We start from the raw sequence: 15,046 nt of genomic DNA on the forward strand, positions 1-15,046 counted from the left end.
CGTACTTCCTGTGTTTGGCTCTTCTTTGACTGTAAATATGTCTTTTGTCATGGATTCCAAATTCTCCATGCCGCGTCGGAAAAAATATAGTCTCACATCAAATTGGACTTTGTTTACCAATGTCTTTGATGACGTCATATACGGCATGTTGTAAAAGTTGAGGCGGCACTGTCACACCCTCATTTTTCAATCAAATTGATTGACATTTTGGCCAAGCAATTTTCGACGAAGGCCGGACTTTGGTATAGCATTTCAGCTTGGAGGCTTAACAATTAATTAATGACTTTGGTCCTTAAAAATCTGAAAATTGTAATTAAAATTATCTTTTTATAAAACGATCCAATATTACGTTTATCTTATTTTTCATCATTTTCTGATTCCAAAAACATATACATATGTTATATTTGGATTAAAAACAAGCTCTGAAAATTAAACATATAAAAATTATGATTAAACTTAAATTTCCGAAATCGATTTAAAAACAATTTCATCTGATTCCTTGTCTGTTCCTGACTCCAAAAACATATAGATATGATATGTTTGGATTAAAAACACGTTCAGAAAGTTAAAAAGAATAGAGATCTATATAGAAAGGCGTGCTAACCCCCTCAGCGCAACCGCTACCGCGCTTTTCTGGATTGTTAATCTCACTGCCTTTGCCACGAGCGGTGGACAGACGATGCTACGAGTGTACGGTCTTGCGGAAAAAAATGCAATGCGTTCAGTTTCATTCTGTGAGTTCGACTGAGCTGGACTAAATGTTGTATGTTCGCCTTACGCGACTTGTTTTTCTTCGTCCAAGATATTTTCTCTTTTTTTTGTTGCAATTTACCTTCAGGGTTTTCATATTCTCTGCGTGGGTCTTCCCGATTTTGTTCCTGTGATGATACCACCGTCTCTACCGCTTGATTTTGTTCCTTTCTATTCAAATTTCAATGAACAAAATTCTATTAAAAAATCAAAACAAAACAAAAACCGCTCTAAATATTGAACACAATTGGATTGGATTGGATTGGATAAGATTTATAGTCCAGTGAGGTTACCCTCATGGAAATTCGGGCTGCTTTCTCCCTGGGGAAAGCGAGCTGCCATACAATATACGGCGCTACCCATATTTTTTATTTTTTTTCCTGCATGCGTGTATTAAATTCATGTTTCCTGAGACTTAATGCCGTGTGAGATGGAATTTGTTTACTTTATTCCAAGTCCCACGGGTATTTGATGGACATTTTTATCTATGCCTATACAATTTTGCTAGGAAAGACCCTTTTGTCAATCGTGGGATCTTTAACGTGCACACCCCAATGTAGTGTACACGAAGGGACCTCGGTTTTTCGTCTCATCCGAAAGACTAGCACTTGAACCCACCACCTAGGTTAGGAAAGGGGGGAGAAAATTGCGGCCTTACCCAGGCCTGAACACGCAACCTCTCGCTTCCGAGCGCAAGTGCGTTACCACTCGGCCACCCAGTCCCCCCAATAAGATGAGTCATGCGGAACAAGTCTCCTGATTCCTGGTAAATGCAGGATTGTTTTCTGTTATTTTATGTCAACTTTTTCCATTGTGCTTTTAATAATTAGAGTCGTTACAGTTTTACAGGAGAGGCCCGGGAGAGGGGGGAGGCGAGTGCCCGGACGGGAGGGAGATTAAAGGGCAGATTCATCAAAATTCCCCTTTTTGACGTGTTTCCGCTATTCCAAATGTTAACATTTCTTGGGTGAAGAAAAATGCGAGATTAATCAGAGATTACTCCAACTCTTAGCAGAAGCAATTACACATTTTTATAATCTGTGTCCTCCACTTATGCTTGTTGAAAGAAAGAGTGAGAGAAAAAGGAAGAAGAGAGAGGCAGAGACAGAGAGAGACATGGACAGAGAATGACAGAGAGAGACTAATCAAAAAACGAGAAAATTAAGTTGTTGGAACGTTCTTATTGACAAAATTACGTCACAATCACACACACAAAAGATTGATTTTTGTCTATAACAACGTTCCAACAACTTACCTTTCTTGTTTTTTGATTCTGAAGTTTGGAACGTTGGCAGTCTCTTTGTTTTTGAATTTAGAGAGAGAGACGGGCAGACAGACAGAGGGAAACAGAGAAAAAGAGAGAGACAGACAGGTAAAAACAAAAGACTAAGAGTCAGAGCAAAACGTCCATTATAGTGGCTGAAGCATAACGCGTAAAACCAATGCCTCTTTCAAACAGACATTCCTACCTTGGCGGATATCTTGACTGCAGTGACGCAATCATCCGGGCAATCTGAGCAGGGGGCCAAGGCAGATAACTCTCGATGACCCCCTCCAATCTGCAGACGATCTCCTCATGTGTCATCCTAGACAGGCGATGGATGTGACAGTGCGAAGAAAGGTGGCTCTTCTCTGAACTGTGGCAATCAGTGTCTCTCTGTGTGTGTGTGTCTCTCTGTGTGTGTGTGTGTGTGTGTGTGTGTGTGTGTGTGTGTGTGTGTATGTGTGTGTGTGAGGGGTTTGGAAAACTGCGCAGGGGGGTTGTAGGCTTCTGAATGATGGACAATACTTTCGGGTTTGTTTGTCTGTCTGTCTGTCTTTGGTCTGTCTGTCTGTCTGTCTGTCTGTCTCTCTATCTCTCTCTCTCTCTCTCTCTCTCTCTCTCTCTCTCTCTCTCTCTCTCTCTCTCTCTCTCTCTTTCTGTACGGCTGTCATGATTTGCACGTTATTCATTTATTTATCGAATACCTGGCACCGCTTCTCCAGAAATATTTGGTCTGAGCATGTACAATTTCTTTAGAATAAAACATTCCTCTCTGCAGCTGTACAACAAAACAATGAACACATACCTTCTATGCAATGGTAATACGTAAAGTCTAACACACGTTCTGGTTCTTCATTGGTGGTGCTGAAGGGCATATGATGGTAGCGGCAGTGGCATAACAGCTTCGCCCACGGGACCTAACTGCAGTTCTTGTTCAGAGAAAGAATATTTCAAAAGGAAAGAGGTTTTCTCCCTTTGCAAAAAACCGCACTGTTCTTGTTGTAAATTCTGTTCTGTTATGTTACAAATCACTCCACTCAAGCTCTTTAAACTATTTAAAAGAATGGACATTGTTCGCTCCCTTTTTTTCTTAAAAAACCCCTCAAACACAACAACACTGCAGCACATCATCCTATGTGAGAGTATACCCAACAACAACGCTAACACCCTGTACCCTCGGCCTACACCACGCCACAACTACCACCTCTTCCCCTGACACACACACACCCCAGGGGAAATTGCACCCCTTTTCACTGTCGTCAGGACCCCGAAGCAGCCGCCTCCACTCACCACTGGCGGATTTGACCATCACACAGTGACAGTTGGTACTTGCAATGTAAACGTTGTCAGCCTTGTCCACTACTACACCTTGAGGATTCTGTAGGTCAGTGTGGGTCAGCGTGTCCACTATCTCACCGGTAGCCATGGTCAGTCTGTACACAGCGTGGCCCCAAAAGTCGGAAACCAAGACGTCACCGCCTGCAGCGCAGAGAGACCCCACAGACTTCAGTTCTGGAAGCCTGACGCTGTCCACCAACGTCATCACTACGTCACCTCGACGGTTAATGACGTCAACTCTCTCAGGGTCATCGGAATGTTCACGACAGCTGACAACAAGCGTGCTATCGACGTTACCGGCGACACCCACGTACCACCTGCGTGTTTCTATGGATGACTTCACAGACATCTGATGACCTTCTGCGCTCAGCAAGTAGATGGAAGAAGTCTTTGTCGTCACAGCAACCAGCCCGTCGGACAAGAGAGCCAGACCCCACGGACTTGCCTGTAGTTCAACAGACACAGGAGCTTCATCAGGTTCTCTGAGGTCGACGACTTTGATCATTCTGTTGGCTTTATCGGCCATGAAGAGTCTGTTGTCCGTTGCGCTGGCTATGGCCGTGATGTACGGTTTCTTTGTGTCCTTGGCCGATACTGGTGTCAAACTGAAAGCACGCTCTGGTGTGGTCAGCATCGGGTCAATGTCTGTTTTTGCTGAAAAAAAGACAATACTTAAAAACTCCAGTAAAGACTAAAAGGTTTCTGTCCTTTAGGCAGTGGGGCAAGCTTGGTGATTCATTAATATTTACTGAATTGTTTACAATGAGCGGCACTGAATTTACTGATACAACGTTGGCATGCTCATATAAGCAGCAAAACTAAGTCTGCAAACTTTTTTACGAAGCATCAGATGTCTGTTATCCGTCTGTCTGTCTCACTCTGTCTGTCTGTCTGTATGTATCTCTCTCTCTCTCTCTCTCTCTCTCTCTCTCTCTCTCTCTCTCTCTCTCTCTCTCTGTGTGTGTGTCTCTCTCTCTCTCTCTCTCTGTCTCTCTCTCTCTCTCTCTCTCTCTCTCTCTCTCTCTCTCTCTCTCTCTCTCTCTCTCTCTCTCTCTCTCTCTCTCTCTCTCTCTTGTCAAACGTACGTGCTGTGACTTCTCTGAACACTTCAGCCTCAACATTTTGATGTTCGGAACACTGCACTGGAGAGTGTGACAGGGAGGCTGCTTCTTTTGACACCACATCATCAGAGATTGATTCCACATCACTTGAAACCCCCGCCGCAGAGTTCTGCCGACCTGGATTCTGCATAGAAACGCGTGATACTGATTCTTTTGACACCACATCCTCAGAGATTGATTCCACATCACTTGAAACCCCCGCCTCAGAGTTCTGCTGTCCTGGATTCTGCATAGCAACGTGTGATACTGATTCCGCTTCTCCCGAGGCGTTAGCATCGTTATGATTTTGGTCAGAACTCGGCACAGGGAGGTGTGAAAACGATCTCCACGTCACTTCCTGTCGACGGGCATGAGGCACGAGCTCCGTTAAAACCTCCTGGATTTCTGGTTCCAGACGTAGAGCCTCACTCAAGTTGTTCCTGTCGACTTCCATGAGGAATTCGAGACGTTTCGTGAGACCCAGCAAGCGAAGATGGAATCGGTTGAAGAGTTCTTTGACGATCTTTTCTGGCAAGTCTTCCTGGATGAGTCCCAGCACTTCGGCAAAGAATCCTTCGGCATGCTTGTTGATGAGTCTTGTGATGATTATTTCTTTGTTTTGGTGCTCTTCCGCGGGCTGTTCTGAGGCTGCAGCTGGTGGACTTTCTTGTGTCAATGATGTCTGAGATGTTTCTGATAATACGCCGCTCCAGTCTGCCCTCAGTATCATCACTCCATCTGTGGCTGAAATTTAAGATTCAAAAATAAAATGATATACTCTCGAGTAATACCAGAACTCATTGCATCGGGTAATCATTTGTACCTGATACCAAAACACCTAATAGTTCTCTTTTCTCTACATAAGCCAGCAGTTCTTGTCGAAACTTGTTAAAACACCGAAACAGTACACACTCAGGCAAAACTCGGTTGCGGTTTAGAACCTTTCAAAATTAAGTGTGTCAGTATTTCTATGAATCGCGGGCATCCGGTATGTTGCCGGTTCTTACTTGAAAATACCGCGAAGGAAACTACTAACCATTCACACCCACCGGTTGGAACTACATGCGACAGTGAGTTTGTATGTATCAATATGTATTAATATAAATAGCAAAATTAAGTTATTGGGGTGTTATTATGTCTTCGTTTGACTGGTTTTAACTGTATATAGTTAAACAAATCTCGTGACGTAAATGGATGAAAAGTTTATCTCAAATCCGATAACAGATTCTGTATCGGTTGAACATTGGATTTCCACGACGTTAGAAAACTTAACTAATATTTAGGCGTCTGGTCGAAGCTTCAAAAGTCTTTCTGTTCAATCGTAAAAAGATAAACGTAGCCTTGCTAAAAACGGGTCGACACATACATGTTATTTGCATATCTGTCCAAAGTAGAGCATGGCTGTCTCGATTTGTGTCAAATATTATATTCTTGGCGAAACATGCGCATAACGTATAATACCGTTTGACAGCAGCCCTTATCACCTCGAATATATCAACTCACCTGACTGCAGTTCCTCTGGATCAGTGGCAACGTGAACTTTAACCGGTATCTTTCGGTCAATGTTGATGGTAGTGTGTTGTTGAGTCAAGGTTAAATTGTTCACCGTTGAAATTGTGCAGTCTCCTGATCGGGTCTTTTTCAAGATACCAACAGCATCTGTAATTTAGAAATGACGCTTCAAAAAAGTAATTGTCCAAATTTGTTTTTGCTTGATATTTCACCCCGTTGCTTTTTTCTCAAACGGAAACCAATTATTTTGAGAGCAGAGGAAGCTGGTCGTCTTTTATTCATACACATCTTAAAACAGAAATTAAGAGAGGAAAACAGTGATAGTAGCATCTATCTAGCCTCGTAGGTGTAATTGTGCGTACGTGTGTGTGTGTGTGTGTGTGTGTGTGTGTGTGTGTGTGTGTGTGTGTGTGTGTGTGTGTGTGTGTGTTTTTCAATGGAGAGAGACTCAAGAGGAGAGGAGAGGAGAGGAGAGGAGAGGAGAAAGAGAGAGAGAGAGAGAGAGAGAGAGAGAGAGAGAGAGAGAGAGAGAGAGAGAGAGAGAGAGAGAGAGAGAGAGAGAGAGAGAGAGAGACTCAAGACTCAAGACTCAAATGGTTTACTGGTTAGGTATTTTTAGATAAAGAGAGTATTATCTTACAGCATTTGAAGTGTCATTCTTTAGAATAAATCACGCTGATATTGTTAATTTAAATTGTGGCTTTGTACGTCTTGTTAATTTTTAGCGTGATAAACAAAAAGGGTCCCTGCCTGAACGTTATAACAGTTAGAGGGTCACCTAGAATCAGTCCTGATTGGTCGAAAAGCCATATGGTGCACTGGAATGGTAATAAACAGAGATAGAGGGCAAGACGGACAGACAGACAGACAGACAGACAGAGTACCGTCAGTTCGTTGCGGCTTGATCTCAATTGAACGGTTACTAATTCTGACATCACCAGCAACTCTTCCTATCTTGACCTGTGGGAAAATTGAGACTGGGTCAAACATATGACACTATTCATCAACCCCCCCCCCCCTCTCCCAACTCACTCACTCACTCTCCTTCTCTTTCTCCCTCTCTCTCTATCTCTCTCTTTGTCAGTCTAGTCAATGCTTACTTTTGAGTGCCGTGTCTCTGTTTGTGTTGTTGCCTTGTCATCTTAATGTGATGTATGCTAAAGTGTGTATGAGTGCGCCTTGAGTCGCCTTGTGGTGAGATATGTGCGCGTTATAAATTCCCGTATTATTAGTTTGCCTGTCTGTCAGTCTAGTTTGCCTGTCTGTCAGTTTAGTCTGTCTGTCTGTCTTTCTCTCTGTCTCTGTCTCTCTCTGTCCCTCGCTCTCTCTGTCTCTCTCTCTGTCTCTCTCTCTCTCTCTCTCTCTCTCTCTCTCTCTCTCTCTCTCTCTCTCTCTCTCTCTCTCTCGTCTTCTTCAATTCATCCCTCTTTCTCTCGATCTCATTTCCTACCCTTACTTATCCCATCCATTTTTCACTTCTTTCATCCGTTAATCTGCCAATCCATCCATCCGGCCATCTTCCCATCCATCCTCCAATTCATACAGCAATACACCCACCCTTTCGAAAATACTTTATCACCTACCGTCTTACTGGCAGAAGAGGCCAGTGAATGACCACACGCAGCACAAGTCTGCCTGTTGCTGTGGCCACACGATGGACACAAGACATGTTGAAGTTCACAACGTTTCCTTGGTTTCTCGGAACCACGTTCAGCCATCGATTATATGGATCTCCTAGTAATCATAGCCTGAAGACAAAGTTGTTAGCTAACTTATTAGAACGTATAATCAAAGACAGAGCGAATCATTCACCAGCAGGTCGACCTGTTGAGCTTTTGTTGATGTGACGAACTCTCAAAACGTCATTAAAATTGTAAACAAAACACAAAACAAAACAATGCATGTTAACCAAATTGATAGATAAAGGGGGACGCAAGAATGTCTCAGTGAAAATCGAGGACAGATCCTTCACGCATTTGAATAGACACTATAATACTGTGAGACAGAATGAAGAACAATTTATCCGCGAGCGTATCGCTGCGATGTAGTCAGTGCAGCCATTATTTTCCACACTCCATTCTTTTCCACACACACACACACGCACGCACGCACAAAACGCGCGCATGCAGGACGTCGGACCTACCGACCGAGGCACACGATGAATAACAAGAAAGAAAAAACATTCAGTGATCTATGCTGAACCCCCTCAACCGTAAACATACTGTTAAAAGGGCTGACAATTGGCTTAAAGAATAGGCCGCTCCCATATCGTAACACGAGCTGAGATAAACACAAACACAACGAGTATTCATTGCAGGATTATCGCTTCCTCCTTTCAATTTGCAAGGTTGCGCGATATCATTTCTGAGTCACTTCCTTGGTTTTTATCCTCCCTCATGACGCTACGATGAGGTGTAACTTGAAATAGTTCACGTAATCGCCTGACAGTCCTTGCTGTCCTTCCCTGCCCTCTTTGAATGCGGTTGTGAGAGTGGCAAAAGGCAACCGTTGGGTATGAATTAAAGTTCCTAGTGCGATGGAAAAGGGAGTAATAAAATGATATACTCTTCAAAAAGGTTCAAGACCGGGCAACAAATGAATACTGTCTTTAACACTGTGCTAAAAATCATGGGTTCCAACAAAGTTCCTTTTTGTAAACTCGCAAAAGGACTGTGAGTGTTGTTCCAGAAGCATTTTCAGCATACTTAACACGGGGACAGATTCTGGTTTTCAAAGTCCTATGAAATCGGCGCAAATCATGCCAGGGCAAAACAAATTAAAGCACGTTCTGAAAAAAGGGTCATCTGTTTGTGTTCAAAAGCTAACACACTGACAAAATAGTACACTGTAGCAATGTTAAAATGCTAACACACTGACAAATGAACACACTGTAGAATTATACCTCCACAAATGCTCATGCATTTTGTTGACCGGTCCTTAACCTCTGTTGAAGAGTGTATACATTTTGTAAGAGGAAAAACGCGACGCTTAGGATTATGGCTAATTTTTTAGCCGGGATGTTCTGTTCGGGTTTTAACTGCAACTGTAAAGCACATCCGACACAATCATATTGCTGACTGCTTCTGATCCACACTCGAGACCAACACAACACTACTGCAAAGTATGGCACGTATAATCATAAGGGCAGAATATATTTGCGCAGTATCAGCGGCACAGACGACGCACTGCATATTATTGATGCTGCGATAGGGATTATGACGAGTACATGTACTTGGCCTGTTTTCCTTTCACGCAACGTGTAACGGGGCTGGGATAATCTGCAGTGCGTCGTCTGTCCTGCTGAAGTTACATAGGTGAGCGCCGGGCCTTATCGCTGGTCACTGCTTGAAACTGTAAACTCTCCCAAAATAACTGCAGATAGAGAGACAGTTTGCTATGGAAATTACTTACACGAGAGTGATGAAACAACTCTTTCTACTCCTGGCAAGAACACCACTGCTACTGTATGTTTTCTCAAAACACTGATGTTCGTTCTGGTGATGATTATGCAAAAGTATGTGTATTAAAACAATCTTTAAAACAAACTTGCTCCAACACCACTTCAGTCGTCTTGTACAAAGGTGCCAGGCTCACAAGCTGAGCGGACACCACACTAGTTACACCGAAGAGATTGCTTGCATGGCAGTAGAAAATATCCTTGGTTTTCCCAGTAGGCCTACAATAAAATAAAATTCGCGTCCTGGACGGGCGACAAAGCCACAGGCGCTAAAATAAAGTTAATTTGGTGTACGCTGAGACAAAAAAAAAATTAAAAAGATTAAAAAAAAAATAAAAAAAATAGTACGCTGGAAAACTACTCGGCGACAATAAACAGCAAAACTTATCACCATAAAAACCTTTTTTTGTTGCTTTCAGGTCAATCTTCTTGGGGAATATAGCATTGTCAAAAGTTATGAGAGCTATTTTCTTCAATAGATGAGGCCGTTTATTGTATAAGACAAGATTAGGGAACAAAACTAACAGGTTTGGATACAAATTTCACTGTTCTTTTGAATGACATGCACAACTTGTTGCGTTTTAGCATTTCTGATTCTGTGTCGATTTTAACGCAGGAACCTTGCTTTTGCGAATTTGATTTTGGAGGGTGTCTTTGTTGTAGGTTCCACTGTATAGACACTACCTGTTGTATAACCAATCTGTTTGTTGAGGATTGTAGGGGAATGGATTGCCTCTCTAGTCATCAAACTGGTTTTACAATAAATTGCCTAGTCACACAGATCTGCAATTAAACATGTATGCCTAGGTTGTTTTTTTCATGACGGGTAGTATAGAGTGTTGGGTCTGTTTGTAATTCAGGATCGTTTATCGATACATGATATCGACTTTTTTTCAGATTGAAAGCTTTATTGGCGTGTCAATAACGCTAGCGCAAGAAAGGCTGTCACGGTATGTACATGTCGTGCTCGTCTGAAAGCAGTATTCTTTGCATGTAGGCTTTCGACAAAAAGAAAAAGATTACCGCCTTCGACAGAGTGTTTTTTTTTTTTGTCTCCTCCAAAGCGTGTGAATAAAAACACACTGGAATCATTTGAACACCTTGGTTGAACACGAGTTATTTGCAAGAACTTCTCTTCGGCGTTTAAAAAAGCAATTACAACAACTGCCAATGCTTGCCCACCATTTTCTGTCTCGCATGGCCAGTCCCGTTAGCAATGCTCCTAGTAAAATTAGTAATTAGCTTTCTAATACACATGTACCCCCGCCCTCAATCCCAACAAGAAAGAACTGAAGAGAGGAAAAGGGGGAAAGGCATGCAAACAAACACCAAGACAAACCGTAAAACGACAACAGGCAGAAAAAAACCACCTTCGACAACAACAACATAACGAGACAAACAAGCAAACAAAGGAACAAAGCACCCTTGCCAAACCAGAATATTTCAAATTCAAATCTAGAAATTCGCAGTAGGCTTAAACTTTATGTTTCAGGTTACTTTGCAGGTGAAGACAAAACACAGAGAGAGAGAGAGAGAGAGAGAGAGAGAGAGAGAGAGAGAGAGAGAGAGAGAGAGAGAGAGAGAGAGAGAGAGAGAGAGAGAGAGAGAGAGAGAGAGAAAGGGAGAAACAGACAGACAGACAGACAGACGATAGACAAACAGACAGGCAGGCAAATAGTCAGACAGGCAGTCAGGTAGAAAGGGAGAGCGATAGAGGGAGATAGAAAGAACGAGAAAGAGAGAGAGGGAGGGAGAGAGAGCGAGGGAGAGAGAGAGAGAGAGAGAGAGAGAGAGAGAGAGAGAGAGAGAGAGAGAGAGAGAGAGAGAGAGAGAGAGTGTGTGTGTGTCCAAAACAGCAACTCTTTAAATAAAAACATATCCCACGTACGTGAGAGAGACCACTCATGAGATAACAACACATGTGTAGCCTATATCATGTGAATGAGGTCGTGTCAAACTAGTCTGTCAGGGACCTGCTTTTCCACTGCTAATGATGCCAAAGTCACCGAGGCAAACGTCATTATGGAAACACTTTTGCGCCTGCTATTTCACCTGGAAAAGTTTTTAGAACTAACACGTCACGCTACACTTTCTAATGTGACGTTTCTTTGCTTTGAGGCTTTGGAAGAGATCGAGGTTCCAAAAGAAGCGTCTTTAATTTGAACGCCCTGACCGCTGGACGTTTTGAGTAAAATGCACGTAAGTACAGTATGTAGGATAAACAAAATACTACATGGCTTGCTGTATCGTACCAGATTTACACTCGTTGCTTTTTCAAATATTGAAAAGCTCGCTTTCGCTCGAAGTACAATATTTAAAAAAAGCAAATCGTGTAAATCTGGTACGACACAGCAAGACATGTAGTATTCTCTATATATCTTATTTTATACGCAGACCGTCGTAATAAATTTTCTGTCTCCATTTCTGTTTCTGTCTGCCAGTCTCCTTCTCTCTCTCCCAATCCCACCAGCATTTTATAGTAACATATTCTGTTTTCGTTTTATATTTGATATATTTTTTTTTTCATTACTTATTCACATAAGAGGTATGCTCCTTCGTATTGTGTATTTAATGTTTGTTTGTTCATGACTCCATCTGTGTAATAGTCTTTCTGTATCATCTTCATCATCATCATCATCATCATCATCATTTTTCCCCTTTGCTGTATGTGTTTGTTCGTCTCAAAAAGGCCCAGCCTTATATCTTCATCTTTGGTTAGTTGAGTTGAGTTTAGTACAGTACAATTGAGTTCCGTTTAGTTCTGCTCTCTCTCTCTCTCTCTCTCTCTCTCTCTCTCTCTCTCTCTCTCTCTCTCTCTCTCTCTCTCTCTCTCTCTCTCTCTCTCTCTCTCTCTCTCTCTCTCTCTCTCTCTCTCTCTCTCTCTCTCTCTCTCTCTCTCTCTCTCTCTCTCTCTCTCTCTCTCTCTCTCTCTCTCTCTCTCTGCTAACTCGTGATTTGCAGGTTGCACTTTTTTATTTATTTTATTTTATTGAATTCCTGTTCTCGCTGTACAAGTAATATTTGTTTTGTGTGTGTACATTTTCTTTTCACTCAAATTTCATTGCAGCTGCATAAAACAATTGTCAGCAAAATCTAGCATAGGTTCTACTTCTCCGTAAACGTTTGGTGGTGGTAGCAGTGATGGTGGTTGGGGCAGAACTGACTGATGCTGTTCACAGGTGTTTACTGATTTATCCAGGGGACCTAACTGCAGTTCTTTTTCAGATAAAGAATAATGTCGAAAGGGAAGTGGTTTTCTCCCTTGTTAAATCGTCTTGCTTCCTGTTCTTGTCGCCAATTCTATTGTCACTCCACTCAGGCACTTAAAACTGTTAACAAAAATGAACATTATCACGTACTGTTTGCGTTTTAACACATAGCAAATGAAAGCGGCACAGCTACAATACGTATTGCACATCGAACTATGTCAAATAATACCCGACAACAACGCTTTCATCTTTCACAGACATTCTACACCACGCCACCGCCACCACCTCTTCCTCAGTTACGCACACCCCCAGGGAAAATTGCATCCCTTTCCGCTGTCGTCAGGCCCTCGAAGGAAGCGCCCCCACTCTCCTCGTGTGGATTTGATCATCACACAGTGACAGTTGGTACTCGCAATGTAAACGTTGCCAGCCTTGTCCACTGCAACACCCTGAGGATTCTGTAGGTCAGTGTGGGTCAGCGTGTCCACTATCTCACCGGTAGCCACGGTCAGTCTGTATACAGCGTGGCCCCAAAAGTCGGACACCAAGACGTCACCGCCTGCAGCGCAGAGAGACCCCACAGACTTCAGTCCTGGTAGCCTGACGCTGTCCACCAACGTCATCACTACGTCACCCCGACGGTTGATGACGTCAACTCGTTGAGGTTTCTCAGAGGAGTGTTCATGGCAGCTGACGACAAGCGTGCTATCAACGTTACTGGCTACTCCGACGTATAACCAGCGTGTTTCTATGGATGACTTCACAGACATTTGATCACCTTCTGCGCTCAGCAAGTAGATGGAAGAAGTCTTTGTCGTCACAGCAACCAGACCGTCGGACAAGAGAGCCAGACCCCACGGACTTGCCTGTAGTTCAACAGACACAGGAGCTTCATCAGGTTCTCTGAGGTCGACGACTTTGATCATTTTGTTGGCTTTACCGGCCATGAAGAGTATGTTGTCCTATGCGCTGGCTATGGCCGTGATGTAAGGTTTCTTTTTGTCCTTGGCTGATGATGGCGTGAAACTGAACGCACGTCGTGGTGTTGCCGGCATTGGGTCTATGTATGGTTTTGCTGAGAAAAAAAGACGATACTGGATATACATAATTATTATCTACTGGATCACATTGCTAGTTAAATCACACAGGTTTTGTCATTTATGACATTGAATTTAAAGAGCTCTACCCTCTGCACAACATTAGCAATGTAATGGCGAACCGAGGCCTACAATCCTCCCGAAGCTTCAGGCTTTTAACACGAATAATGGCATGCTTAAAGTTTGTCTGTCTGCCTGTCTGTGTATGTTTATGTGTGTCCGTGTGTCTTTGTGTGTGTGTCTTTCTCTCCGTCGTTGTCTCTCTGTCTCTCTCTTTAACAATCATTCCTTCTTTCTCTTTCTCTCTCTCTCTCTCTCTCTCTCTCTCTCTCTCTCTCTCTCTCTCTCTCTCTTTCTCTCTCTTTCTCTCTGTCTGGCTGTCTGGCTGTCTACCTGTCTCTCTCTGTCTCTGTCTCTGTCTGTCTCCCTCTGTCTGTTTGTCTGTCTGTCTGCCTGTCTGTCTGTCTGTCTGTCTCTCTCTCTCTCTCTCTCTCTCTCTCTCTCTCTCTCTCTCTCTCTCTCTCTCTTGTATTGCCATACTTACTTGCTGTAACTACTCTTGACGCTTCAGCCTCAGCATTCTGATGCTCTGAACACTGCACAGGAGAGTGCGATAGAGAGCCATTTTCTTTCGACATCATGGCCTCATGGATTGATCCCTCGCCTCTTGATATCTCTGCCTCAGAGACAGAACCCGCACCTCTTGACGCCTCACAGACGGAGCCAGTATTTCGTAACACCTCAGCCTCGGAGATTGTTTCCGAATCTCCTGACGGCTCCAAGTTAGAGATGTGTTGATCGGAGCACTGCAATTGGACGTGTGAAACGCATTCCGCTTCTCTTGAGACGTCAGCATCGTTATGCTTGTGGTCAGAACACTGTACAGGGAGGTGTGAAAACGATCCCCACGTCACTTCATGTCGGCGGTCTTGAGGCACCAGCTCTGCCAACACTTCCTGAATTTCTGGTTCCAGACGTAGAACCTCACTCAAATTTTTCCTGTCAACTTCCATGAGGAATTCCAGACGTTTCGTGAGACCCAGCAAGCGAAGATGAAATCGGTTAAAGAGTTCCTTGACAATCCTCTCTGGAAATTCTTCTTGTATGAGACCCATCACTTCAGCGAAAAAGTCTTCGGCATGCTCGTTGATTAGTCTCGTGACGATGATGTCTTTGTCTTTGGACTCTTCAGTGCGATGCGCTGATGCTGCAGCTGATGTGCTTTCTCGTGTCGATGACGGTTGAGATTCTTCTGATGATGCTTCGCTCCAGTCTGTCCTCATTATCATCACTCCATCTGTGGCTGAAATTTGAAGAAA

At 43.3% G+C, this 15,046-nt stretch overlaps 2 protein-coding genes across 3 annotated transcripts; both read right to left on the reverse strand.

Moving 5' to 3' along the window:
* Positions 1-2,683: 2,683 nt before the first annotated feature.
* LOC138981822 (uncharacterized) lies at positions 2,684-9,607 on the reverse strand. 2 transcript variants are annotated; one of them, XM_070354903.1, is made up of 6 exons: positions 9,376-9,607; positions 7,548-7,712; positions 6,849-6,924; positions 5,956-6,111; positions 4,438-5,196; positions 2,684-4,006 (listed from the first exon to the last, which is right to left on the reverse strand). In XM_070354903.1, the coding sequence occupies exons 2-6, from the start codon at positions 7,680-7,682 to the stop codon at positions 3,147-3,149; spliced, it is 1,986 nt and encodes a 661-aa protein (XP_070211004.1). In that variant the 5' UTR covers positions 7,683-7,712; positions 9,376-9,607; the 3' UTR covers positions 2,684-3,146. The 2 variants fall into 2 exon arrangements, with proteins under 2 accessions (XP_070211004.1, XP_070211012.1); XM_070354911.1 differs by lacking the exon at positions 9,376-9,607 and adding an exon at positions 8,108-8,172.
* Positions 9,608-12,392: 2,785 nt separating this feature from the next.
* On the reverse strand, positions 12,393-14,411 carry LOC138981834 (uncharacterized). Its single transcript, XM_070354926.1, has 2 exons — positions 14,272-14,411; positions 12,393-13,705 (listed from the first exon to the last, which is right to left on the reverse strand). Exon 2 carries the CDS (start codon positions 13,575-13,577, stop codon positions 12,927-12,929), a length of 651 nt encoding a protein of 216 aa, XP_070211027.1. The 5' UTR covers positions 13,578-13,705; positions 14,272-14,411; the 3' UTR covers positions 12,393-12,926.
* Positions 14,412-15,046: the final 635 nt, after the last annotated feature.

The sequence above is a fragment of the Littorina saxatilis genome, linkage group LG1 (genome assembly GCF_037325665.1).
Source record: "Littorina saxatilis isolate snail1 linkage group LG1, US_GU_Lsax_2.0, whole genome shotgun sequence".
Taxonomy (NCBI): Eukaryota; Metazoa; Mollusca; class Gastropoda; order Littorinimorpha; family Littorinidae; genus Littorina; species Littorina saxatilis.

Bases quoted from the DNA above. Each gene is read 5' to 3' on its own strand.
- LOC138981822 (XM_070354903.1), bottom strand. From the start codon at position 7,682: ATGGCTGAACGTGGTTCCGAGAAACCAAGGAAACGTTGTGAACTTCAA. The intron at 5,197-5,955 runs GTGAGTTGATAT...CTTAAATTTCAG, and splicing joins TCCAGAGGAACTGCAGTCAG to CCACAGATGGAGTGATGATA. The intron at 4,007-4,437 runs GTACGTTTGACA...TCTTTTTTTCAG, and splicing joins GTTCAGAGAAGTCACAGCAC to CAAAAACAGACATTGACCCG.
- LOC138981834 (XM_070354926.1), bottom strand. From the start codon at position 13,577: ATGGCCGGTAAAGCCAACAAAATGATCAAAGTCGTCGACCTCAGAGAA.